General features: G+C 40.5%; 1 protein-coding gene across 1 annotated transcript; it reads left to right on the plus strand.

The window, feature by feature from the left end:
• The first annotated feature begins 1892 nt into the window (after nucleotides 1-1892).
• Nucleotides 1893-10549, plus strand: SEM1 (SEM1 26S proteasome subunit). Its single transcript, XM_090046975.1, has 3 exons — nucleotides 1893-2050; nucleotides 7977-8070; nucleotides 10355-10549. Exons 1-3 carry the CDS (start codon nucleotides 1975-1977, stop codon nucleotides 10395-10397), a joined length of 213 nt encoding a protein of 70 aa, XP_089903101.1. The 5' UTR covers nucleotides 1893-1974; the 3' UTR covers nucleotides 10398-10549.
• Nucleotides 10550-26809: the final 16260 nt, after the last annotated feature.

Here is a 26809-nt window from a genome sequence, read left to right on the forward strand (position 1 = left end):
CCACAACATGCTTGTACAAGTTTGAAATTGAACTGCATATAAGTTCCCATCCCTGTTCTTGCTCATTTTTTTCCCTCTCTTTAAATCTAGGACATATTGTAACCCAGCTGTGTAAGTCACTGTCTCATGAATCAGCCTCTCTGTGTTCAGGAAAAAACCAACAGACTAGCAATACTGTTATAGGGCAAGCAAAGAGATGGCCTAGAGAGAAGACATCAGAGCCATCACATGAACAAACTTGTCCTGACTAGTACACACTGAACTTTCCCTGGCTCTGAGTCAGCAGCAGAATCTAGAATTAAGCTGAACGTGTTTTACTTTTATTGTACCCTGGAAACAGAGCGGTTTTATATTCACACAACACCCTGAGTCTTGTTTTCCAGGGATCGTTCCTCTGAGCAGTTCTTTTGCTGCAGATGTGACACACAAATGAAGTTAAGTCACTCACAAGAGCTAGGTTTTGAAATATAATAAGCCCATTATATATAAAATTAATACAAATCACATTGAATAAATAACTACTGTGCAGTTCTGGAAAGAATAAGAGTATAATTCTGAGTAGTTAATCAGGAGCATTTTATTCTTTTGTTTAAAACATTCCACCTGTTCTATTTAAGCTAAGGATTTTACTTAGACAATCATGGTCAAATCCTGATCCCACTGGAAATGTTCCATCATTGTCAATAAGACTAAGATTTAAACCTCAGTGCAGAAGTTCTCCAGAAGGCCGTACACAACTTCCATCCCAGACCAATTTCTCCAGGATATATAAAGGCTACAGGGCAAAGGTTACCAAAGGAAGAAAGCAGCTCCCATACGTGATGTGTAAGGAAGGCACGGGGCGGGGCACGTGACTCTCCTGACAAGGTTGTCCCCACCACCACTGCCAGCTCTGTGGGAGCTCGCCAGCTCTGCCCCTGCCACCAACGCTGGCTTTTGCAGATGCCCCCCAGACTCAGGAGGCATCAGTTGCTCATGGCAGCTCCTCTACACCATGCTGGGAAAATAGGAACTTCTTCCCCCTGTTCTGAGCATATTTATGATATCATATGCATTATATTAATATATTATGTAATAATGACATTAATATTAACAGTACATATAGTTAATAGAGTATGTTACCTTAGCTATGAATATATATAATGTACATATAAAAACTCTGTATTAGTTATTGATCTATTAATATAATCAATTATATTAACACAGTTGATTGTATGAAGATAAAACTTAATATTAGCATAACGAAGTATATTAATATTCATTATATGTGTGTATATATACGCACACATATACACACACACACATTTATGTATATACCATTCATTTGATATATATACCATGAATCGAGCTAATATATTACTGTATAACCTATCTATAAAATTCTTTCTAAAATCTATTAATATACTTTAACATGAATATTCGTGTGTAATATCTGTGGTCAGAACCGGGGAACGAGCGCTGCTATCACTGCTGTCGGCCTGCCTAATACGACGAAGCCGGGGCAGCGGGTGCCGCGTGCTGAACTTTATTTCAAGTGGCTGCAGCACGACACAGGCAGACGAGGTTCTTTGATAGATGGGATTTCTTTTATTAGAGCAACTAAATAGTTGGAAAAATTGCGCTTTGCAACAGGGAAACCCCACCCCGCTTCCCCTGGACACGTTCCCCCCTACGCCGAGCCGACTCCTGAGGCCATCTATAGGCACGGACCGAGCCAGGCGCAGGGACAGGGCGGTGCCAAAGTTCACACGCGCACCCCGCCCCCTCCCCAGGGCCACGGCCCGGGCGCAGCTAGCTGTGGGGGCGGGGCCGGAACACAGGAAGGCGGGGCGCCGGCCGCCGTGAGTCAGGGGAATCCGGTTCGGCCCCAGCGCATGCGCGGCCTCGGCTGTTGGCGGTTCCGGTAGTATCCCAGCATCCCCCGCGGGGCAGCGGAGAGAGTCGGGCTAGAGCGGCGGCAGTAGCAGGTCGAGCATGTCGGAGAAGAAGCAGCCAGTGGACCTGGGGCTCCTGGAGGAGGATGACGAGTTCGAAGAGTTCCCGGCGGAAGGTGGCGGCGGGGGGCTTGCAGGCCGCGGACGGGCGGGGCGGGGGAAGGCTGCCCCTGTCGCGGGCCTGGGCCGCACTGCACAGGCGCGGCCGGGAGCGTGGTGTGCCTTGTAGCACGATCGGCCCCTTCTTCGGTGCCGGGGTCGTGCTCCGCGGGGAGGAGGGGGGCGGCTCCACCTGAGCAGAGACTAGAGGGATCAGGCCTGCTCAGCCGCTTGAGGGCGGGCACCATACGGGTTTGGAAACGAAGAAAAAGCGGTTGGGTTTATGAGGTGACCAGTACCAGGACCCCGGAGCCTGTCGGCAGTAGTTTAAAGCCAACAAGAGGAAGTTCTTGCTCCCCCAGCCTGGAAGTGAAGGCGGGAAGTCGGGGCTGTGGGAGCCACCAGTTCAGTCGTTTCAACAAGGGACCCGGCGCAGGCCTGGAGGAAAGGGGAGTCAGTTGCTGTTGAGCAGGGGAGAGAGGGACCTGGCCTCCAAATGCTGGAGGCCGCAAGTGAGAGAGGAGCAGTGGAAAGCCCCTGGTTGTACCTTGTTGGCTCCCCCTTTCTGGGTGCACTCTCTGCTGCTGTGTGACACAGGTCTGTTTGTCACCATTTCATCATGTGGGCCTGGTCCACCAGGTTTCTCATTGGCCTCCCTCAGGCAGGGAGGCTACAGGAAAAGGGGACAAGAGATTTCTTGGGGCAAATAATAAAAAAACAGGGATGGGAGTGCTGGGGAGAAATTCAAAACAAGAGCAGGTCACTGTGTGACACGGGCCTGGGCAAGATGGACCAGTGAGTGGTCTGACTCAGTAAAGGACCATTCTGTTACGAAGCAGTGTATGTGCATGATGAATTGGACTTCTAAGCAAGCTTCTAAGCAAGCAACCTTCCTTCACAATCTTATAAGTAAAAATTTCCTATTGTAGGTCCAGTTACAAAATACATTGAAATATGGTATCATTGTCCATTTCCTTAATGCCCCTGAAAATGCTAGTGATTATAGGGATGGCTTGGATTAGTGGATGGAGAAAATTGCTCCTGGTATAGAACATGATGGGAACGGGTGTTACCAATTTTTGCCTCACTGTCCTTGCAGCTTCAAGTAACTCGACAAGTCTCAAATGTCAAATAAGCCTTGTCAAATAGAATATTTCCCATTACATGAGAAACAGGGATTAGCTGGTTTCATAGGCGGTATCTTGTCAGTTTATCTGCTAGGGGATTTTTCTCTTCTTTCTGCTCTTGCTGCTGTTTAAGAGTAGCGGTCTGAATTAAATTAACAGAGGGAGGGCCTATACGGTGTGAACCTTGAATTAGACACATGTCACTAAAATTGACTTGAATCAAACCTAAAATCTCAAACCACATCCTTATACAAGAGTTGGGAAGAATTGTTAAATCCATATTTTTATGTGTACTTAAATCTCCCCACATCCTTGCAGAAACTTCAGCTCATGTTCCTGTGAGCTTTCTTATTTTTTTTTCTACTGAGAATGTGAATAAATTAAATGAGCATTGAATTCTTTCTGCAGTAAAAATCTGTAAGAAGCTGTTTAATAGGTGACTATTCAGAAATATGAAAGAATAAGATTTGACATGGTTTTCATAGATGAGAAAATAATAGTGATGGGAAAATCAAAATGTCTTGCATGTCTAAATGAAGAGAATTATGTCAGAACAGCACTACTCCACTTAAGATTGGTCATTTTGCTTGAGGCTGATTTAAAGTTATTAGCTGTATTAAGTTAGGCCCCTGATCCTTGTAATGGATACAAATACAGAGTTAGGCACCTCAGAAGGGCAATGCAGAAAATCTCACTTGCTGAACAGGGAGGTGGCCATCATGAGTTCCCAGTAAATGATGCTGAGTACAGGGGTGTACCTGGCCCCCTTCCCTTCTTTGGGGCTGAAGTGCTTCTTTCCACTTAGGATCCTGATCTTGGAACCCACTTTGAGGGTTGGTACTGTGTTTATAGCTGTTTTAGGAAACGACTAATCAGGGCTCACTCTTACTTAAAACGAGGGTTAAAGAAGTGATGGTGTTGTGTTTTTTTCCTATTTTTTAATATTAGCTTAATGGTTAAAGCATTTGCTCAGGAAGTGGGAGTTACGGGTTTTAGGTTCTCAGCTAGAAGGGGTTTAAAACCATATGACCTGTGAGCCTGTGGACTAGTCCAGAGTTTCTCAACCCGTGGGTCACGACCCAAAAATGGGTTGCAAGAATATATGAAAGGGTCATGAATACACTTTAAAAATGGATTCTCCTTTAAAGGAGGAAAATGTGAGAGAGTGGGTTTTCCCTTGCAGGTTGGCAGTGCTGGAGGCCCCCCCATAACCTGCACACACCCACCTCCTGCTCCACATAGGTTCATAGATGTAGGGTTGGAAGGGACCTGAGCAGATCATCAAGTCTGACCCCCTGCCCTGGGCAGGAATGAATACTGGGCTCATATGACCCCTAGTAAGTTTAAGCTCGTATGACCCCCAGCTAGGTAATTATCAAGCCTCCTTTTAAAGACCCCTAAGGTAGGAGTGAGCACCACTTTGCTTGAAAGCTGGTTCCAGATCCTGGCCGCCCTGACTGTGAAGTAGTAGCTCCTGATATCTAGCCTGAAGCTACTCTCCAACAACTTGTGGCTGTTTTTTCTTGTTATTCCGGGAGGTGCTCGGGGGAACAGGGTGTCACCCATTCCCCTCTGGTCCTCCCTGGTAACTTTATAGGTGGCCACCAGATCCCCTCTCAGCCTTCTCTTGTGAAGGCTGAACAGGTCCAGGTTCCTTAGCCTTTCCTCATAAGGTCTGCCCTGCTGCCCCCAATCATGCAAGTAGCCCTCCTCTGTACCCTCTCAGTGCTAGCCACATCCCTCCTGAAGTACGGCGTGCAGAACTGAACGCACTACTCCAACTTTGGCCTGACCAGTGTCACATAGAGGGAGAGGATCAGCTTGGACATATTGGAGGACTGGAGCCTGGGTGTAGGGGTCAGCAAATTGAGAGTGAGGCATTGGCAGGGCTAGGGGGCTGTCTTAAACTATGTACTGGGTTGGGGCTGGCCATCAATGTTTACAAATGGGTTCTGGTACAAAAAACTTGAGAACGACCGGGCTAGGCTACATGGGAGCATTCTTCATTTTTCCAGTTGAAGCTGATCTACCATACAGCAGGGATCCTGGGTCAAGAAGGACAACAAACAACGTTCTGTAGCTTAGTGACTAGGGCAGTTCTCAACTTTTTTAGACACAGAGCACCTCTTGATAGAATTGAGAATTTTGTGGAAAATGCCAGCTCTTAGTTTTCATCTCGTTTTGACTACAGATAAATAACAGAGCAGTTCTTCTGTTACAGAGAGCTTGGAGAGACCAGAACTAACCAGGATCCTTTAAACACTGTGGATTCCTTTTTAAAATCTGAGGTTATCTTGTGATTCATGTTTGCATACATAGCAGTGCTAACATTGCATGGCATCCTGCAGCTTCCTTGAAAGGATCGCGAGGCACACTGGGGTGCTCTGGTACTGATTGAGAATCACTGGGTTAGGTAATTGCCCAGGATGGGGGAGTCCTGGGGTTCTGCTCCTTGCTTCCAGGTCTATTTTTATTTTTATTCAGTGATTGTTTAATTCAAAATGTCCAGGAATGGTTTTACCTTGGGAAATTAGCAAGTGCAGGCTCATGTTAAAAGGTAACAGACGTTGCATTTGCTGTAAGCTTTCTTAACTCTTAATTCCTGTTTAAAATCTGCTTCAAGGAAAATGTTTATCAAGCCATATTTACGTGCCTGTAACAGTGTATATTTATAGGGTATTTTATTTGGTTTTTAAAGTGATAAAACCATAGGGATTTGGGTAGTGTTACAGCTGAGGTAAAATGCAATTTTTTTCTCATTTTTGAAGTTTTCTGATGGATGTCATGACCAGCTTATCTGAATAAATCTTGTTATTTTGGTTCATAGTAAAATGGTAATCATTTTATAAGCATTCTTGATTTTTCCAGTCCTAGCTAATACTATATCTTTTTATGTAGTCACAGATGTAACTAGAATAATTATTTATGTATACATACAAGTTCAGAACTTAGTATCCATATACAAATAAGTGAGTCTTATAGGTAAGAGAATAAGAGCATAGTTTAGGCTTTTTCTTTCTTTCATCTGTTTTGCCCCCTTTTTAATGAGGAAGGTCACCTAGGCTTGGTCATGTAAGTATAATGCAAATGTTCATGAATATTTATTTCTCTTATGGCTGAGCTGGTGTCTGGTGCAGTAAGTATTCTTCTAATGTTCTTTTTGCCAACAAACATGGTGGCTGACTTCTGCAGGGAAGTGGATATCAAGCCCTCCAGTGCAAAAGTAAATACTTTGTTTAAATAAATGAAACGGCCCGGATGAACCATTTTAAAGAGAGGATAAGGGAAATGAGCATCTGCCAGTCTGTTCTTGCCACAGAAAATAAAGTTAAACCATAACAACTTAGTCCTTTTTTTCATGCAGGAGTTAATTGACTAGTTTAACTGCCACTCCACTGTGGGATAGGAGTAGATAGATGAAAAAGTTATAGCTCTACTGTGGTAAATTTCCCACTCTCCTTTTTAAAGCAACATAATACATCTATCCGTATCTGTAACTGATGTAATACTACCTATGGCTTTCATGAAAGGACCATGGACTGAATTACTGTTAAATATGCTGTGTATAAGTAAACATTACCTTTATCTAGGTAGCACTGGAATAAGTTCCTTAAATCCTTTGTAACTCTTACTATTTAGAATGTGACCAAGCATAGTACAAAAAGTTATTAGGATGTTCTTTTCTTCCTCCTGCCCCACTTTATTCCCATCTGTACCCTTTTTTTCTTTATCCGTCCTCTGGTATGTGCAGTGCTGGCAGCATTAAATTTAGTTCTGTAGCCCTTTTTCTCCCATTTAAAGAGTTGTATAGGGGTGATCAAGCAATAGTCTCCAGTACAATTTTGTCTCTTAAAATTTACTTAGATTGCCATACAGTCTAAAACAGGGGTGGGCAAAATGCAGCCTGGGGGCCAGATGCAGCCCACCAGGCCATTCTATCTGTCACACGGGGGGCCCTCCAAAAATTTAGAAAATTAATATTTATCTGCCCCTGGCTGCCTGTCATGCGGCCCTCTGGCTTGCAAAAACTCAGTAAGCAGCCCTCCACCCAAAATAATTGCCCGCCCCTGACTAAAATTTCTACCATAGGGTGATAGATATCAAATCTAACTTTCCTACCATGAACCCTTTTATGTTTCAATAGATGTCAACTTTTATTCAGTGCTTTTCTACTTTTCTGTATTATCAGGAGGATGAGAAAACTGGGAGCTCCTAAAGATTATGGGGGGTAAAGAATGCAAATGATTATGCAACATAATTGATTTACACAACAGTTGTGTGGTCTTCTAGTTTCAGATATTTTTACCAAGAGTTCCTTGTAACCAATTTTTTGTAGCAATGAAAGGTCTAATTAAGATGGTTGCGTCACAAAAGCACTCAATAATCATTTTTTAATATTGTTAAAATAAATGTCTTCGTGCAGGCTTAAAGGATTTTAGAACTTCCAGGAGTGCCATAAGTGACAAACATTACTTTTTTGTATTCATGTAATCTTTCTAGAAGTTTGTATGAATTTTCTGTATATTTAAACTTCTGCCATCTTTGTAGACAACGCAAAACGTGACACTGAGAAGGTAGTTTATTTATGAAGTCACATTTTTAATATTTAAAAAAGTGTTGCTGTTGAATAACATCTTGTCATGATATAATTCTTGTAAACATTTTAACATTATCAGAATTTTCTTTATAGTAGAGGAAGTGATGGATATTGATATTTCAGTTTATCAGAAGGCCAGACTTGCTTTGATAACATATACTGTTGACAAACAGTGCGACCTAAAATATTTAGATTTTTTTTTTTCTGCTGACTTTTTAGACTGGGCAGGTTTAGATGAAGATGAAGATGCACATGTTTGGGAAGATAACTGGGATGATGACAACGTAGAAGATGATTTCTCCAATCAGTTAAGGTAATATCAGAGTTAAATTTATAGTTTTAGAAATTGGAACAGAACAGCTGCAGCCTGTAGTTCTTAACTGGATGGGATCTGTGGGTTTAAAAAAGTGCGATCAGTTTAAAAGAATACTTGAAACAAAAATATAACCAAATGTATGCTTCATACTTAAATATCCCCCTGACTTTTTACAACTTACAGTGCTTACAACTTAAAGTAGCCTCTCTATTTGTGTGTAAATGGGATAAATATTAAAATAATCTCAACATATTGAACATCTTGGTCAGAAAAAGTAGTGTTCTGGTTTTTGCAATATTTTCTGGCTTAATAAAATAATGAAAATAACTGTTAAGCTATGATAGAGCCCACACTTTTCCAGTGTAAATAACTACTTAAAATAGCACATGTGCATGTAATTCCGAAGTAATTTGAGTTATATTGGAAAGAGAAATGGTGAAGGGACAACACTTCTACTTTTTGTGTACCTTGAGATGGAGCTTGCTCATTTTTTGGCCTAAATAGTTGAGTCTGCTCTAACATTAATTTGGTGCCAAATTTGTCAGGTAGGCAAAATGTACACAGTGGTCAGGCAGTGTGTATGTGTGTGCAGTAGTGGGGAGGGGTGGAGCACAGTAACAGAGTAAAAAAACAATCTAGGGATAGGAGTTAAGCACTTCTAATCCAGTTCATTCCTTCTCTCTGTTTATTTGCAATATTAGTAATTCTGTGTTAACACTTAGATACGCTTTAAGAAATTTAAAGCGCAAACTTATATTGATACTTCATAATTAATTCTCTTGTACATTGTATACAAAACCAAATATCCGTAACAAGGTGATTATGGATTACAGCGAAACAAGGTTTTAAACTGACCCTTGTGTAGCAGGTGCCAAAAGGAAGCCTGTTGATTTAATTGCCTTTTGCCTTGACAGTAAGCAGTTTCAGATTGATTGCAGGGTTTAAATATAGCAATGTAAAGAACATATCAACCATATAACAAAAATCCTCAAACTATGGCATAAGTCTGGTTGAAAAGATTCAGTCCTGATACTCTGTATAATTTTCAGTTCCTTCCTTGCGCTGTATAGTAAAATTCTTAATTCATATCCTGATATTTCTCAAAATTTGAAGAGAATAAGGTTGTTATCCATGTAAATCTGAAAATGCAGCAGGCAGGTCTTCAGAGTCTATCTGTGATGGTCTCTAGCAGTCTTTAGAAACTAACTGGTTCAGAAAGGCAAAAGCTTTTGCAGCATCAGCCTACTGTCTCTGATGCTGCTGCGTACAAAAGCTTATGCCCCTCTGAACCAGTTAGTCACTTAAGGTGACGCCCTGTGCTGCCTTGTCTGTCTTTAATTTTAAAGAATTGAACAAGAAACAGCATTCCTCAACCACAAACCAGTGGTTACCACTATTGTGTTTCAGTCATCCCAAGATACAGCTGGCTTGAGTTTTCTAAAAAGTAAAACTTGTATATTGGTGGTGAAAACCCATGCCTGCTTCTCAGTTGGATCAGCATAACTTATTTTTTAGTATGGAGTGACTTAGTATTCTGTGTGTTCATATTGAATAGATAAGATGGTTATCACAGTTGTTTGAGGAAACAGCCTTTTTGAAGATCATGAAGGGAACTCTGTAATCACGTAGGCCTTATTTAAAGCAAATTAAGTGTAAGAAATGCTTAAGACCTGCAGGATCAGGCCTTTGCATTTGTTTTGGCTCTAATTTTACAAGTATATAAACACAACTTTACTTTTAAGCAATTTCACTGACTTCATTAGGACTACTTAGGAGTTATACATTATGTCTCAAATCTTGTACTAATGAGGTTCAAAGATATTCTGATGATGTATAAAGCATAAACACGAAGCTTACTATTTTATTCCTAAATAGTTGACCTTATTTTAAAAAAAAAAATTCATCAACTAGGGATGTGAAACGTTAAATGTTCACATAGTGAGGTTTTTCTTTCAAATTTAAAAGCAGGGATAAAATGAAATCCCTGGTCTGAATTCACCAGTAAGAACATTGGGTTATAAAAATCTTTAAGAAAGTCTTTGAATGTTTATGTAGGTTACATATCAAAATTCTAATATGATCTAAGCTGAAATCTAGAAAGAAGGTAAAGCAAGTGAGCCCCAAATTTTACTGTCATTCAAGTCGTATCTAAAGTAACAGCATATGTATATTGTTTTAATATTTAAAATTAGTATGACATTTTCATGGTTAACTTTGATATTTTCAAATATCTGCTAACATTTTACTGTATGTCTGTTTTTTGGTTCTTGTTTTTGTACAGAGCTGAATTAGAAAAACATGGATACAAGATGGAGACCTCATAGTTTTCACTGAAAACTGAATAATTTAAAATTGAACTGTAGATGGAATATATTGAAAAAGGAAGACAAGACAGCAAATGAAAAGAAACATTCAGTCATTTATCTATCTTGGATTTATTTTTGTTTTGTATAAATAATAAACATTTTTAATCTTAGATGTATCACATGTTCAGCATTCCTTAAGCTTGTATTTACTGATATTTTTATCCTTAATGGCTTCTGCAGCAGAGTCTTTGCGTGTGTGTGGTTTCACATTGATTTGTGACATTATATAACAGAATTAAAATAGTAGATGCATTGTCTTTGAGCAAAGACAAGGTTTAAATGTCAGAAGGAAATGTTTTTGGCAATATTCATTATTCCAGCAAGATGCAAACAGGGGAAGAGGGACAGTTTGGGGGGGTGGGGGTGAGGATTGTTTAGTCAATATACTTGAACGAAGTTAAAGCCTAATATACCGGTTAGAGTACCAGTTTGATAACACTGAAAGAAAGCCCTCGGATAACACAGATTAAAAGCATGTTAGAAATGACAGAAGTCTAGACTTCCCAATCCTGTCATTGAGCTTTAGCCTGGGGGGAGGACACACTTGTAGAGGTGAGAGAGAACTTATTTTTCATGCCATCAAATCCTGGAACTACTGGAATTGCCAGCAATTTTGCCTGTTATGGGAGTTTGTCTGTATTATGCAAACCTGCCTACTGAACACTGAAATGGAACTTCCATAGGACAACAAACAGCCCGTGATAAGGGAATCCAGAAGGTACCTTGTATTGTATTGCCTTGTGTTAGAACGATAAACCTGGAAAGCTATTTTTCATATTTATTTAACAACCTTTGAACCCAGCACTGCATGATCACCTGGTAGATTTGTTAATTCATTGCAGTGTATGAACAAGAGATGGGGGAGCAGTTCTGAAAAATGCAAGGGTAAATATAAGATTGCTTAGTATTCAGTTTGTCTTTGTTCATGAACGAGCATGTATAACTACAGGACTTGCTTGAATTGCTGGAGTAAGTTTAAATTACAGGTAAAAGTGCTGAGATACGATAATGCTTTCTTTGTAAGATACAACATTGCACATACGCAAAAAATTGCCCTGTCAGATAGTGGTTTCATAGTCGACCAAGATAATCCATAGAGGCACCAGGCCAAGGAGGTCTTAACACCAGTATTAAACGCTTTCCTTAACCTTTTTAACCAAATAACTGGATACACATATTAGCACACATTGGTAGGAAGACTGTATAGACTTGCTTGAGTTGTTTAGCTTGTGAGGCCTTGAAACTTGCCTCTGCCAAGACTATAAGCCTTGAAACTTGCCTCTGCCAAGACTATAAGCCTTGTGGTTTTTTGGAGCTTTGTTTAAAAAAAAAAAAAAAAAACCCAACAACAAAGGTCATCATGGTGTTTCTACAAAGCTAGATACTTCAAATGGACATAGATGTCTGCCTATTTTTGCAAACTATAGAACTGTGAAAGTTAAGAGTGACTTTTTAAAAATAGCTCACATAATTTGGGTCTTACTAATTACTTCAGCATGAAATAGCTCAATATGGAGTCCTGGAAGTATTAGTCTTGGGAACTAACAAACAAGTCTGTTTTCAACAGGAGAAGAATATGCCATCTAATGAAGACTTGAAAAGTAAATAGGTTGAGAGTAGTTCTGAATTTTATTCTGTTACTGAAGTAATACAGTAATAAGGCAAACTACAGTCCTCAAGGAGGGGAGGGGTGAACAAGAAAGGAGCTGGTAGGGAACCTACATTTAGATTGCCTTTAAACAACATTTTTCATATTGGAAAGGAATCTTCAGGAGACGTTTGTATTTGTTTGTAGCAGGCCTTTGAGAATCAGCAGAAGGAAGCCATCAAGTTAGAAAAGTGCTGATTTCTTTTTCACCTTTGTTTAGCTTTGACTAAGGACAAACCTGGAAATTGCCACTTCCCCTCAGAAAAATTGTACAAGAATGCAGAGGCTTCCTCTGAACTTGGGCATGGGGCAAGAGAGTTGGCTTAGTATCCCATGATGTTCTGCCCACAGCCTGCTTTTTGGGATAATACCTTTCTCTTGCCACCAGCTAGTAAACACCAGCTATTCTAGCAGCAGTCTGTTGTAAATCTGGTAGTCAAATCCAATCAATGATGCATACAGTGTTGTGTTATGTTATTTTTAACAGGCATATAGCAATTTCTTATCTTTAAAGTGGAAAGATAGGCAAACAAGAGCAATGAGACTTAAGTTGCAAATTCAAGGGCTGGATCAAGAAATGCCAGATTTGTAGCACGATCTCAATGTCACTACTTTGTGCATATGTATTGTATGACATAATAGGTAGATTGGGACTAGACTGGCAGAGGTGGAGGAAAGAAACGGGCAAAGTTGTAGTGGGGTGCAATGACATGATTGTGGAAGATTTGCCTTCAGAATTGCCGTCTCCCCCTTCAAAGGAGGGCTGTGGCAGAGCCAATGTACAGGTTTCGTCATTTCTAAGCTTCCATCTAACAATTTTGCAACCTAAATAGCTTTCTTTGCCCTACAGCTTTGTGTGTGCAGGATTGTTGACTGGGAGGGCTGCCTAATATTAAAGTTGCCAGATGCTTCCCATTTTCAACCATGTGTTCAGCTGATTATAACTCTGCCAAGTTATAATCACCTGAGACTTCTTGGAGGACATCTGCCTCAGTTTTAAATGTTTGACTGCAGACTTCAATTTCTGTGAATGGAGCTAGGGTGAAATACTTGTAAACATGGTCCAAAAAAGTCTCACTTTTTCTTTGACAAACCTCCAGTGCCCCATACATGGCATAGTAACTCTTCTGTCCCTTAAAAATCCACTCGGATTAGTCTAGTTAAGTGTCTTATTATATAAAAACTGATTAGGTGCAGACTTCAGAAACTTACCGCTGCAGCTAAACTTGTCTATGCTGGGCTACAGAGAACTGCGCTTGCAGTTTCATTTCTGGGCATCTACAGACATTGTCTGATTCAACCACCTGTATTAATGGCAGGAAAAAAAAATCTGTTTTCAATATGCCCCCCCTCCCCTTTATGTGTCCCAGCCAGCATGAAAGAGGAAAAAGTGGCCTGACTGATATGTCAAGGGAAGGTGGGGTACCTGCTCTAGGTGTAGTGGGACTGGACTGGTTGAGGTGGAGGGAGAGGAATGAACAATGAGTGGACTGGTTGCGGGTTGAGGTGGAAGAGTGGGAATGGGAGCTGAAACCAAAGATTGACTACCTGGACAAGTAAATTAGAACCATGAGTTGCAAGGCAGGTCTTATTGGCAGCTCTTTTTGTTTGCTGGGAAAAAATGAACAGATTGATCAAGAACTGGGTGGGATGGTAAGTCAAGGAAGGGTGAGATTGGACAAGGACAGGTGGGCAATAGAGATAGGAACATGGCAGGGGGTAGAGATCTGCTGAGGAACCAACAGTAGGAGAAATGGGGCTGATAAGGGGTGAGGAATATGGGTGGGAGGCTGGCAATGGGAACAGCTTAGAAAGGAGAGACTGACTAAGGCCAGAGAGAGGCAAGGCTGGGACTGGCCGGGCAAGGTGTGCAGGACTCATGAAAAGCCAAAATTGGAGAAGAAAGAATGAGATGAGAAGTCAGAGGGGTGAGCAAAAGAGGTTAAGCATGGTAGGAAGGGATAAGTTTGTGCCTACTGGAGCACGTGCCCCTCCAGAATGGGACGAAACTCAAGATTCGTGAATCTTGTCAATTGTTGACAGCAGCCAGTTGTGAAATCCACTGGCAGAGCATCTCTCGTATATTATTGCTGGTCAAGTAGAGCTACTGCTTTCTGTTGCTTAAATTCAGGTGGTAGAGATTTGAACAGAAGATGAAGAACTGAATAACATCAGTGTGATATTACAGAATGGAACTTGTTTTTCAGCTGGCTTTAAGGGAAAAAAAAAAGGAAGAAACTATGCACAAATTAAAGGTTCAGAGTTTCACCCAGAAATGAGAAATGTCAAAATTCAGGTGGCTTGCCAACTTGCTACTTTCCTCTCTTCCACCCTCAGCCTTGCACATTCTTTCAGGTTGCCTCATGCTCGGAAAAATCTTATGGCTCTTGTCTGCCAAACTCTTTCCTTCCTAAAATGCACTTTTCATCTAAATGCTTCCTATGTTGGTCTCATAAATGACTGGGCTCTCCATACCCTTGCTGATTCCTTGTACTTTGTTAGTAATGTGATGGTGTCTTTTGAGAGGGAACTGGCCAGACCTGGTTCAACACTGTTTCATAAAGGATGGTGTAAACCAGTGCTTCTCAACTGTTTTTGTATTAGGACCGTTTGTAATATTGATGGCCAATCCTGAGCCAGTGCCCCTAACTCCTGACCTGCTGCCCCCAGCCCCTCAGTGTGTGGGGCAGGAGGTGGGTGTGTTTGGGGAGGTGGGTGGAGCAGGGCACGAGCCCCAAGCAGTCCCTTGCAGGCTGGAAATGCCAGCCTGCAAGGGAAAAGCCACTGTTTCTCATATTTTTTCCTTTAAAGGAGAATCCATTTTTAAAGTCTGTTCATTATCCTTTTATATGTTCTTGCAACCCACTTTTGGATTGTGGCCCACAGGTTGAGAAATGCTGATGTAAATAAAGCTGATTTCTTAAGCACATGACAAAATAAGTGATGCAGAACTAAAACATGGAATGGTGCATTTCAGGGGGCTTATCTACACCCAGGTAGGGAAGAGGACAAATACCATGTTAGCAAATGTATGAATTGGCTGGAAATACACACAGAAGCATAACCAGTAACAACTTTTACTTTTTTTCTGTGATGATTTCTAACATCTAAATGAAGTGCACTAAGTATTATTGCCCTACGCACAGAATAACCGAGGTACAGAAGTTAAATGATTTTCTAAGGGTCACTGAGCTGGTATTCCTGACTTACACTTCAGCTGCTGCTGTTTGTTCTGAACTCATAATGCCCTGGGTGCTATACAAAAGACCAAATAAAAACAGTGTGTCTGGGAGTCTCAAAGTTTTACAAAGGCAAGACAAAGTGGACTAGGGTTTTCCTTTTCATGTTTTTTGTTATAGGCTACTAGCGTAAATACATTTTACATTTGTTATATCCCCTGTTGCATTTCCTTCTGGCCTCCCCTGACCCACCCTCTCTGCTTTACCTTTTGTCTTTCTAATTTCTATCCACACTTTTAGCTTCTCTCGTTCCTTGGAGTCTCAGACTAGCAGAGACTCCCTATGCCTGAAGAAGGATGATTGCACCTGAAAGCTTGCCAAGAACTTTCTTCCAACTACTTAGCTGGTCTAATAAAAGTTATCACATCGACTTAAAGAACCTTGCTTGCCAATACATCTGTATGGCACAAGTAATTAATATCTATCTATGTAAACAGGATGAAAGGAATATAGAGCAACAATGAAAGCTCTGTAAAATGAGTACGTTGATCATTTTCTTGGGAAGTCAAAATGCTCCACAATCTGTGTGAGAAGCCAGTCCCTTCTCCTGGGGTAAAAGATAGTGTCCTAGACAATACCCATAAGCACATGGAGTTATAGAGGTGTAAAGACTTTATCTTGGACTGAATTCAGTGCAGGTGTTTTCTATTGGCTTTAAAGGGACCTGATGTAGGTAACTAACATGAAAAAGCTTTTTTTGGACACTGTGAAAGGGTGAAACTGATCCTTAAGCAAATGGCCAGGGCAGAGCTTTGTTCCACGTGAGGCTTATTTTGTAGCTGAAGTGGAATTAGCATTTCTGTTTGTCCCCAGGGAGAAGAAGTGTATTCACCTAAAATGATACAAATAAAATTGCAAAGGTTGTAATATAGTAAGCAACAAAAATACAACTTCATTGCAAAACTACCCTCTTTCAGTGATTTTTTTTTTGCCCTTTCTTGATTTATTAAAAATATTTGAGCAAATAATATAGTATGATACAGTGGATTATTATAAATGTCGTATTAAAGGTGATGTATTTGGTAGCCATGTTGGTCTGAGACAAAAAAGAAATGCAAAATATGAGCTTCCTCTGTGCAAAAATGAAGTTTATTTTCTACATATGGGGACTTCTTAGCATCTTTAATTTTCCCTGAACCTGAGGAAGGGCGTGTGCACCCAAAAGCTTGCAAAAAAAGATAATTTTTTCACGATTTCTTAGTTGATCTAATAAAAGGTATCATCTATGAAGCTCTGATTAACTATGAGTTGCTGCATTAAGCGTGCAGGGAGGGGTTGGGGGGGAAAATTCTGAGGGAACCAAAATGTAAATCTTTAGGATCTGTATCACCTCAGTGGTGATACCTTAGTGGTATTAGAAGTTAATGCTACTCTCTATTTAGAATGTGAGCTCTTCATTGCCGGGTATTATGACTAACACAAGGGATACCTAAAACCTGTTAGGTCTCTGAAGTGCTTTCTTAATTCAAACGTAGGAATAAAGACCAATGGATAGTGATGAGTCTACAGCTAAATAAAACTTCAGTGTGACTCATTTTAAATACAATATATGTAGTTCATAGCTATAAATAGGATCCTTTTTCTGGTTGCAGTGACATATTTTGAAATTGCTGTTTTATAAAAATAGCCTTGATGTTTTGTGGATACTTTGGGATGCTGGATGCTTTACTTAATCAGCAAATATATTTTTAAACAATTGGTTACATAACAAAACACATAAGCACAGAGCTCTAACAAGCATGGAATTAGACAAGTGCCAGGGATAGTACTGTCCTTCTTCCTGACCTGCAGAAGACCACGGCCAATGCTACTCAAGAAGTGGGCTCCTCACATGGGGAATGGGTCAGACTTAAGGAATGTGCTTCACACTTCTGACATTTCACACTTTAAATAGTATGTTGACAAATTGGAAAGGGTACAAAAAAGAGCTGCACTAATGGTTTGAAGTCTGTTTTACACTGAGACACCTAGGGAACTCAGCCAAACTAACTAATTTCAAGAGATTTAAGAGGTAATTCATATAATAAAGGGTTTAGTCCATTGGTCTGTTTGTAATGCCCTTGGAGCACTCTGATTGGTTACTGAAACAACCAATCAGAGTACTCCAGAAGCGCTACAGTCAGAAGGCAGCATGGCAGAGCACCACCATGATGATGAGGACAGAAGGGACCGGGTGTGGGGGGGACGAGGCCAGCAGTGCTGGGAGGTGGCGGTGGTGCTGGGGAGGGGAGAGGGCTTAGGGTTAGGGTTAGCAAGCTTCTCCCCGCCTGCCCCCCCAAGTCATTCTTGATGGGCAATTTGCTAGTTTTCTACATAATGTTATAGCCTAGCCTCCAGTTATGAGTGTGACATTGGAAAGGCAAAGTGAGATTTTAGACGATCATAATTTTCCCTTCTAGCCTGTGAGACCTACTCTCTGCAGCTTTGTTTTCCTCCCTTTACTGTAGTTTTGTCAGTAGCATAACTCATGGAGGACAACTGGGGCAGTGGTCCCAGGTGCTGCCTTTGGAGGAAGGGCATGAAAATAGCTGCTATTGTAGCTGGCAGTCTGACATGCTGCTGACAGCAGCCATGCAGCAGCTAGTACTGCCCCATATGCCATTGCTAGCCATGGCATGGAGCCCTCCTGAAATCCACCTGAGTTTGGGGGATTTTTGGGAAAGTTAATTTTGATTATTCCTTTGTTTAGTCATGATGTTCCTAGGCCACCCAGAAAACTCACCTGAGAAGAGAAGCTAATGTGGAAATCTATGGGCTACAGTGTTATCTCACACTGACTTAGCTGCATAGATTTCAATGAATTTATGTGATGTTTGCACTGGTGTGAGCTCACAATTAGGTTCTTGAGAGCAGGGATGCAATAATGTCTATAACATGCATGTAGAGAAGAGCAATGGTGCCTGAATGGAGATGTGTGGTCTTTGGACACCTGAGTGTCAGGATCAGCCTTTAAAGAGGCTAGCCTCCTCTAGACCAAATTTTTTCTCTGGACAGAAAAATACAAAGGCTAAGAGTGAATATTTACTAGTGCACTTTCTTGTGAATTTTTACCCTTTAAGAAACTTTCTAAAAGGTGAGAAAAACTGAATTAAACCCTTTTGTGTTTGGTATTTCAGTGGAAGAGTGGATTGGATTCTGTCCTCCTGAGAGCCTCTGGTATGTAAGTAGGGGAGCTCTGAGTAGGAGAAGAAATGTTATCTTTGTCTAAGATACTGGTAAGACTGATTCTAGCATCCCAAGTCCAGTTTTGGTATCCACATTTTGAGAAGGATGTTGAAAAATCAGAGAAGAATGCATAAAAGAGCAATAGAAATGATTCAAGGATTAGAGAAAATGCCTTCTGGTGAGGGACGGAAAAAGCTCAATCTGTTTAGTGTATCAAAAAGAAAGCTGAGTGGTGACTTGATTACAGCCTAAAAGTACCCTAATGTGGAGAAAGTGCAGTGTACTAAAGGGCTCTTTAATCTAGCAGAGAAAGACAATGGCTGGAACAAGCAATGCCTGGAAGTAGATGCCAGACAAATTCCAATTAGCAAAAAAGATTCACGCTTTTAACAGTGAGGGTGATTAAGCACTGGAACACATTCCCAGGGGAAAATGGTAGATACTCCTTCTTCAGTTGTCTTTTGATGTCTTCAAATCAAGCTTGTGGAACTTCTGCTTTAATCAAACACAAGCTTCTGGGCTCAGTGCAGGTGTATCTGGATGAAAATATATAGATCTGTGATATCCAGATCAAACATGATGCTCTGGTAGTGTCTTCTGGCCTTAAAATCTATTACAATAATTTATCTGTGGATGCTTTTTGCTTTAAGCTGTCACCTAAACCCAAATATGAATTCTCCTTTGTAAAACCAAGTGTTTAGTTTGGCACAGGTTGAAGGCATCAGACACCCCAAAGAAGTCTCCCTACCATTTTATGGTAGAGGTTCTTTCTCTCACTCACTAGTGTGACAATAGGAAGAGAGTTTTCTTTTCAGCTACAGCAGACACTGTGTATACAAGAATATTATGCTTTGCATTGTAAAGGAGAAAAATAGCACAAAAGGAAAGGAAAGGTTTGCTCCATGGGGAAGAATTCTGCAGCATACATGGAAGCTTCAGTAGTGAATGATGACTAAGATGAAATATAGCTAGTTTCCATTTAAAAATGTATAGTCTTGATTCATTCATTTGTTGTAAATATTGATATCTACTTTTAGGTAAGGAATGGTTGGAAAAAAAAAGCATTTTTTTGGCCTTGAAAGGATATCTATCTTTGTGCGGTAAAACAGAACCATACTACTGTATGAACTCTGACCATCTGAGATGCTGAGAGAATCATTTGGTTTAATAGTTTAATAATTCAGAATGACATCACCTCTTCTGTTACAATTCTATGTTCTAACACGTAATGAAATTGTGTGTTCTGCGTGGATAAAAAACCTTTAGGCTTTCTTTATGCCTCACTGCAATAGAAGCTTTTGCCTGAATAAGGTAAGAAGAAAGGCTGTGCAATTTTGGTCCTGTGTCTTTGTTTGTCTCAAAACCCAATAGCAATAGCAAAGATCCAAGGTGACGGAGTTTCTAGTTCTTCTTCCTTTTTTGGATGAAATCTCTGTTTTGGGGAAAGTATTTTGGTTTGTTTTTTTTTTAACTTCCTCTCTCTCTTATTAAGAAGTTTGAGGAGCAGAGGGCACCAGTGCTCAGAGACCTTTTTCATATTTGAAAAGGCCTTTCTAAGAAAATGGTTTTGCAGTGTTTCCTGAAAATAGTAAGAGTCTGGATTCATCCAATCCCCTGCCAAAGTTGTTCTATAGCCACATAACCATGACCTAGGATACTTTATCCCCAGGGCTTGTGAGCTGACTCAGTAGTATGCAGCTGTCATGCTGGTTCTTGGATCAAATTTTAATCTTTGATACAACTGGGGTTGGCCCATTAATTACATTGAAAGTTAGGGCCAAGCCTTAAACTGTCATTGGAAACAGTCAGAGACAGTGGAAGAAACTGAGTGTAGCTGACTGGTCAGTGTTTATTGTGTGTTCACTTCAACGCCTGTTCCAAGTAGGATATTGGTCTGTTCCAAGTGCAAAAGCTGAAGCTCCTGGGCCCTGTTTTCAAGCTGTGGATTAAAGCTTTCAACTCTGGAAATCACTGGTGTGTCATCCAACTTGGGAGCTATTATGCATGTGGATTGGAAACATCTTAAAGTGGCAAGTACCTTGACAAAAATAATGCTAAATGAAGGAAAAAGGGAGAAAATGACCTTAAGGTTTGCATTTATGCTAGATATTTGGAAGAAATGCAACAGTATCAATCCCAGAGTCTGATTCTGACTCACTTAAGTAGTGTACCCCAGGAGTAGCACAACTGAAATCATTAAAGGACTCTGTATAAGGGGGAGGTGGATCTAGCTCAGTCTCCCTCTGAACTCGCCTGCCACGACTTGGATCAAAAAAGAAGAGCTGTTCAGTGTTAGTTTTGGAGTGAGAAAACACCACACACCACCCAGGTGATATGCTCACACAGTGCAAGTTTTATTCCTCAGTGGGAGGTTACAGAGTTGCATTCACCTCACGGATTACCTCATTAGTGAGGGAACATTGGCATAGCTGATAAGGGGAGCGGGAATCCCGAGCGTGTGCCCGATACCTTAGGCTACTTTGTACTAATTAAGTCCTCCTGGCTGATTGATTCATTAGCAGGGTGCGTTCTCTGTGCCTTCCCAAGTCCTGGACTGGGAACTGCCTCTGGTGCTCCCTTGCTACTGACTAGTGGACTTGGCTCCGTTTGTCCCCCTTCCGGTGGGGCAGATAGCTTTGAGCTACTTTTGCCATGGGGGCTCCATCCTGGAGCACTCTCCCTCAGAGTTCCCCTCAGCACACCAATTCCCAGCTTTTCCCTGGACTCACTGAATCGACTGCAGTTTCAGGTAGGCTCTCTGTCTTTTCACCATCTGACCTTCCCTTCCTGGGACCTGTCGTCCCAGGTTCCTCCAGGATTGTAGACTGGGGTTTTTCTCTCTTCCTACTCTCTTTTTACTAATGTGAGACTGTAATCTAGGATTCAGTGTCCTGGATTTAAATATGCAGAGGTCATGCTGAACCAAGATGCTCTTCAAATTTGTGAGTTTAAGATGAGTATGATTGTGTTGTAGGAAGTTCTAACTCTGCAGGTTGCTGTGTCTGCATTTGCATGCTCAGCACTGTGGCACCTGAGCGCTTTGTCACGGTGGGCCAACACGATCGAACAGGTGGGGGCTAGCGGTGAGGAGTCAGAGCGGTCGATACGCGTATGGTTGCCAAAGAAATACTTTTATTTTTTCTCTTTACTTACGCCACGTGATGGTAGTGTACCGTAGGCCAGATCAGACTTGGTTACAACGATAACGATAAACAAGGCCAATCGGTAACGACAACGAAGACGAAGATGAACAAGTGGCCGGAATGGAGGTAAACAAGTTAATCGAAGATGTAGAACGAGTTAGCCAAAACGTGTGAATGAGTTAACCGGAATCAGAACGAACGAGTAATCGAAATGAAGACAAGCGTCTATGAGGATGGGGTACGCCGGGACACGACGGTGGCGGGGAGACCAGTGGAGCTCTGGGCTCATGCGAACCAGGGTTCTGTGATTCTCCTGAGGCAGTCTCCGTTGTGGCGGTCTCCACTCAGGTCTGCTCTGGTCTCCGCTGTGAGAGGAAACTCGCTGACTTAAATACTTCCCCCACGGCCAATCAGACAGTTCCCCTTTTGGAAAGTTCTAGCACAAGTCTCGGCATGCGCGTCTTGTCAGTTTAAATTACCTCATTTCAAATTACGTCGTGGGGTTAAGCGTGGGGCATGTTTAGTCATGCGTACTGGCCTTTTGGGGTCTTTCCACTTGCAGGCCTGGACATGTCTCTGTTTAACTCTGTGTTATCCAGCACCTTTCTTAATTTTGGTTCAGACAAGCACTATACCTTGTTCGAATTTCATAGACATTAGGGTTGGAAGGGACCTCAGAAGATCATCAAATCCAGCCTCCTGCCGCAGGGGCAGGAAGTCAGCTAGGGCCAAAGGATCCAAGCAAGATAAGCATCCAGAGTTTGTGACTGTTGAACTTTGTCATCCCTAAATTTATATATTTTGACAGAAAAAGTATTTTATTGATAAATGCTGATAATTGAAACCAAAGCTTTTCACAGGAGTAAATCAGGTTTGGTTAAATTTTCATTGGGAAAAATGTTTCACCTTAAAATGGACATTTGTGGTATAGGAGAGGGACAGTGTACAGAAGAGCAGAAAGCCTAGTGGCTAGAGCACTTACCTGGGAGGTAGAGACAAAAATTCAAGTCTCTGCTTTGCTGAGTCAGAAAATGGACCTGAACCCTGTTCCCTGGGCTGCAGGTTAATGATCTGATCAGTCGGGTATTAGCTATCCTTTATTCTAGTCTGATGCAGAAATAGGAAACTGAAATCTCAAACTTTGTAGGAAAAGTATTTTTCCTCCCAATTCTATTCAGCACCTCCAAGGTCCAACCTCCACAGCCATTTACATGGATCACAGTCTGAGATTCATTCATCTCCTTGGGCCATGGTCTTGTATAATGTGGCTAATTTACTGCTACGTTATTTTGACTCTCATTTACCTGACACTCTTTGCTGAAGTTTGTATTTCTCACAAAAGATACCTCACTCTGTGCTTTGTCTTGCCAAAAAATCTGCTTCAGATTGGCAATGCTGTCTTTTAGCTGTCATACAAGCTGTACAAAAGGTTCAGCCTAAATACAAACACAAGCTCTCTCTGGGATTAGACCCAGATGGTTTTGTATTTTATTACACTTTCCTTGGTTTACCTGACTCTTGTATCTTTTATTCTCCTCTCTACCATCTGTCAATACACCTGAACCAAGGGATTTAGTAGACATTGTTGTCAACGGATTTATTTCAGTTTGAAGTCTGTGTTGGTAAGAAAACATACTAAAAAAATAGTCTTATTGTATTGATTCTGGAATTATTACTGAATATTTCCTGAAAGCTTTGACATTTTAAAGATCATAAGCCAATTTTTGCTGTCAGTCACAGCTGTGCAGTCACTTGGGGCCAGTGAGGACAACAGCCAGTCCTGATGACTGTCAATTCTGCATTTCACCAAGGGAACCAAAGGGTACAATTGGGCACATGTTAAAGGCACATGTTAAATAACCATTTGTGTCACCAGTAGATGACAGAAGTGTGTATGTTTTAAAATAAATGAATACTGAGCTACCAAATAGTAGTCATAGAGGAGAGTAGTCCTCAGTTGTTTTAGAGTAGCTTTAGAAATTAAGCTAGGAGTTTGTAGTCACTGGACCTTTGGGTCTGGTTACAATTTCTTCTGTGTAGTATATCCTGACTGGTTGTGGCCAACTTTATTCCAGGAATCTTTTTCCCTGGCCTGTCTCTAGTTTCTTGATATGTCACTACCTTCCTGGCTATGCTGAGCTTCAAACCTTCTCTCAGCCAGAGAAGCAACAAGTTTCTAGGTTGCTTCAAGAACCAGAATTGGTTTTGTGCAGGAACTGTGTAGATCGCAATTCAGAGTTCAAAATGGCAGTGAGAAAATCTCTGTCTTTTTCAGCTGCCATGGCTAAAGGTGTATATGACAGGAGGGAAAAGAGAAATTAAAACACTGTATATTCATAGTGTCAATGTGATGACATTTAAAAATATTCCTGTTAGCTACCAGAATTGACACACCTGCAATTTGATATGCATAAGAATACAAAATAAGGAACTGGGAATCCGAACATAAATGTTTCTAACTGGTTCCTCCTGGTATCAGATGTCACTGGTTTCTCTTGCCTCACTGGTACCTGTGGTAGTTTTGAGTGCTATTTCCCATTAATACAATTAAAAAATTCAATAATAGAGCAAAGCAAAGTTATAATGATGGCCAGTGTGTGCATCTATTGTGTTTATTTTTGTTTAACTTGAATATTTATCAGTGTTTCAAGCGAAAAGCTTGTGTATAAATAATCACAAAATGACTGAAGCTATGTTCAAATAGGATTTTTAGTCTAAAGTTACAGAATGGAAACCCAGACTTCTTACAATGACATGACAGTTGCATATCAGCAAAGAAAATAAGTCATGAACTGGGAGCTGTATAGAGCTGCATTACTGTAAGGGCTATTGAATCACACACACAGTGCAAGAGAGTTGGCACCACTGATTTTGCTGGAGATCCAGCAATTTAAGTAACTTAATCAAGTGTCATAATTGATTGGAGGTTCATTTCCTCTCTTGGAAATCATTAAGCGTGGCCATTGCTAGCTAAAAGCATTTAATAATTTCTACAATAGAAGGATGGTATTTTCCCCCTGGACTCCTTTATAAGATAGAAAGACATTGCCAGCATGTGGCTGCTGACTGCTGCTGGACGACTGTCCTGCCCAGACCTGCCCACTCCACAAAGGAAACCAGTGGCTACTCAGGCCTCACAGCAGAGATTCATTCAGAGCATACAAAGAGGTGGATTGCCATTCCTAACTTTGGGAACCACACCAGAAGAATTGCATGTCTTTAACATCAGCTTTGCTATCAATTAATGAGCCACACTTGACACCACTGAAGAATTTTCATCAGGAAGCTTCTTTGTGCAGCTTTACTTCCTCCTTTATGAGGAATACCAGGACATTGTGACTTTGGTATTTAACTTTTCTGAAACACAAAATTAACAATTAAATCCACCCCTTTGAGGTTTACAACAAAAGCCATCAAAAGGAATTCTTTGTCTGAGTTGTGAAGACTATGCATACTGCTATGACCACTTTAGCTTTAGGTTCACTGTATCAAGTTACAGACCCAGCACTCTACTATTTTGCCCATCTTAGAGGTGCCATAGAAAGGAGTTGATGGGTTCAGCAAACCAAGTTCATCATAAAGTTTGAACTGCCTTTTGTACCTATTTAAAACACACAAAGACATATTTGTATGTAAAAGGATGACATGAGAAGAGTTGGTTCACCATCTCACAGACACTGGGTGGGAGGAGGATGCCTTCCTTTTGAAATCATGTTCCTTCTAAAAAGACACAATCAAATGCTAGAGCTGGTTTTCCATCAGCAAATGCAATTCTGTCCAAGTTGAAATACTTCCTTAAATTATGGAGCTTACACCAGCACTTTATTTGAAGAAAAACAAGATAAAAAAATCTCCCAGCTACAATGAAACATCCTAGTTTGACATTTATGCAGAAAAATGTTATGATTTTACATGTACTATAGGTTGTAGTCGTATTGGTCTAAGGACACAGGCAGACAAGTTTCTTTGTGTAAATCCGATATCTTTTATTAAACAAACTAAAATAGTTGGAAAAATTCTTTTTTGCAAGCTTTCAGGTACAAATACCCTTCATCAGGTTGAGGAAACATCTACATGCTGTGACTACTATTAATATAATTTGAATTACTCATACCAGTTACATAGATACTACTATTTCTATATACTATATTATATATTACAAAACATATTTTAAATGTCATAAATAATATGATTCTTTCCATTTCAGTAGGTACTAAAATACTGTTGCATTTAAACCCAAATACTCTCCAAAAATGTAAAATGTAAAAAATAGCTTATTAAAGGTTAAAGACTGCAAACAATTGCAGACCTGAGTACTTTTCTTTATACATATGAATAATTTTATGCACTTATTCTAAGAGAATCAGGCTCTAGGACTATTTTATTTTGTATCAGTATTGGGATTGAATCAGTAATCAACTGTTTAGATCAGGCATTCGGAAATTAGTTCTGCAGCTCAAAATTGTTCCTCTTTTTTTTTCTTCAAAACAACAACAACAAAAATTAGGGGCAGGTCATTTAAAAAATGAGGAAATGAAAAATGGAAACAGAAAATGTTCAAGATGTGAAACACACCCGTTTAATCCTGAACTGTCCCAGATTCAGTGCAAAGGCAGTTTTCAGCCTTCTCTTAGACACAAGATTTAGTAAAACTCTTGATCTGTCATTTCATGTCTAAAAAATCCTTTCATCATTTTTGTTCATGTCTGTCCAAGAGGTTAAAGTTTTCCTTTTAGCTCTGATCACCACAGATGTTGCCCTTTATGAGAGGAAACCCTGGTTTTACCAAAAGCTGCAAACCCAAATGTCTTCTTTTCCAAAGCCCACAAAAGATTTTTGTTTGGTGTTCTAGATTTTAAATATAGTCTTCACAGACAACACTTCAGAATTTGTTTGAGCAATAATTTTTAACCGATGTGGTCAAATATCTGTGAATTTAATTTAATTGGAAACTTGAAACGTACATACTGTTGTACTGTTTAATACTGTTACAGTACTGTTTAGTACTGTTAATACATACTGTTGTAATAAAAAAACTGAACATTACATTTGGCACTGCTAAAGGAAAAGTGTAAAATCCTTCTACAAGAAAGTAAGTACTGTATTTTATGGCTTGATCCTTCATGCCACATACAAGAACTATAGACCTGCACACTTTATCTGATAAAGATGAAT

This window comes from Crocodylus siamensis, chromosome 5, assembly GCF_052110815.1.
Source record: "Crocodylus siamensis isolate JL-2025a chromosome 5, ASM5211081v1, whole genome shotgun sequence".
NCBI classification, from domain to species: domain Eukaryota; kingdom Metazoa; phylum Chordata; order Crocodylia; family Crocodylidae; genus Crocodylus; species Crocodylus siamensis.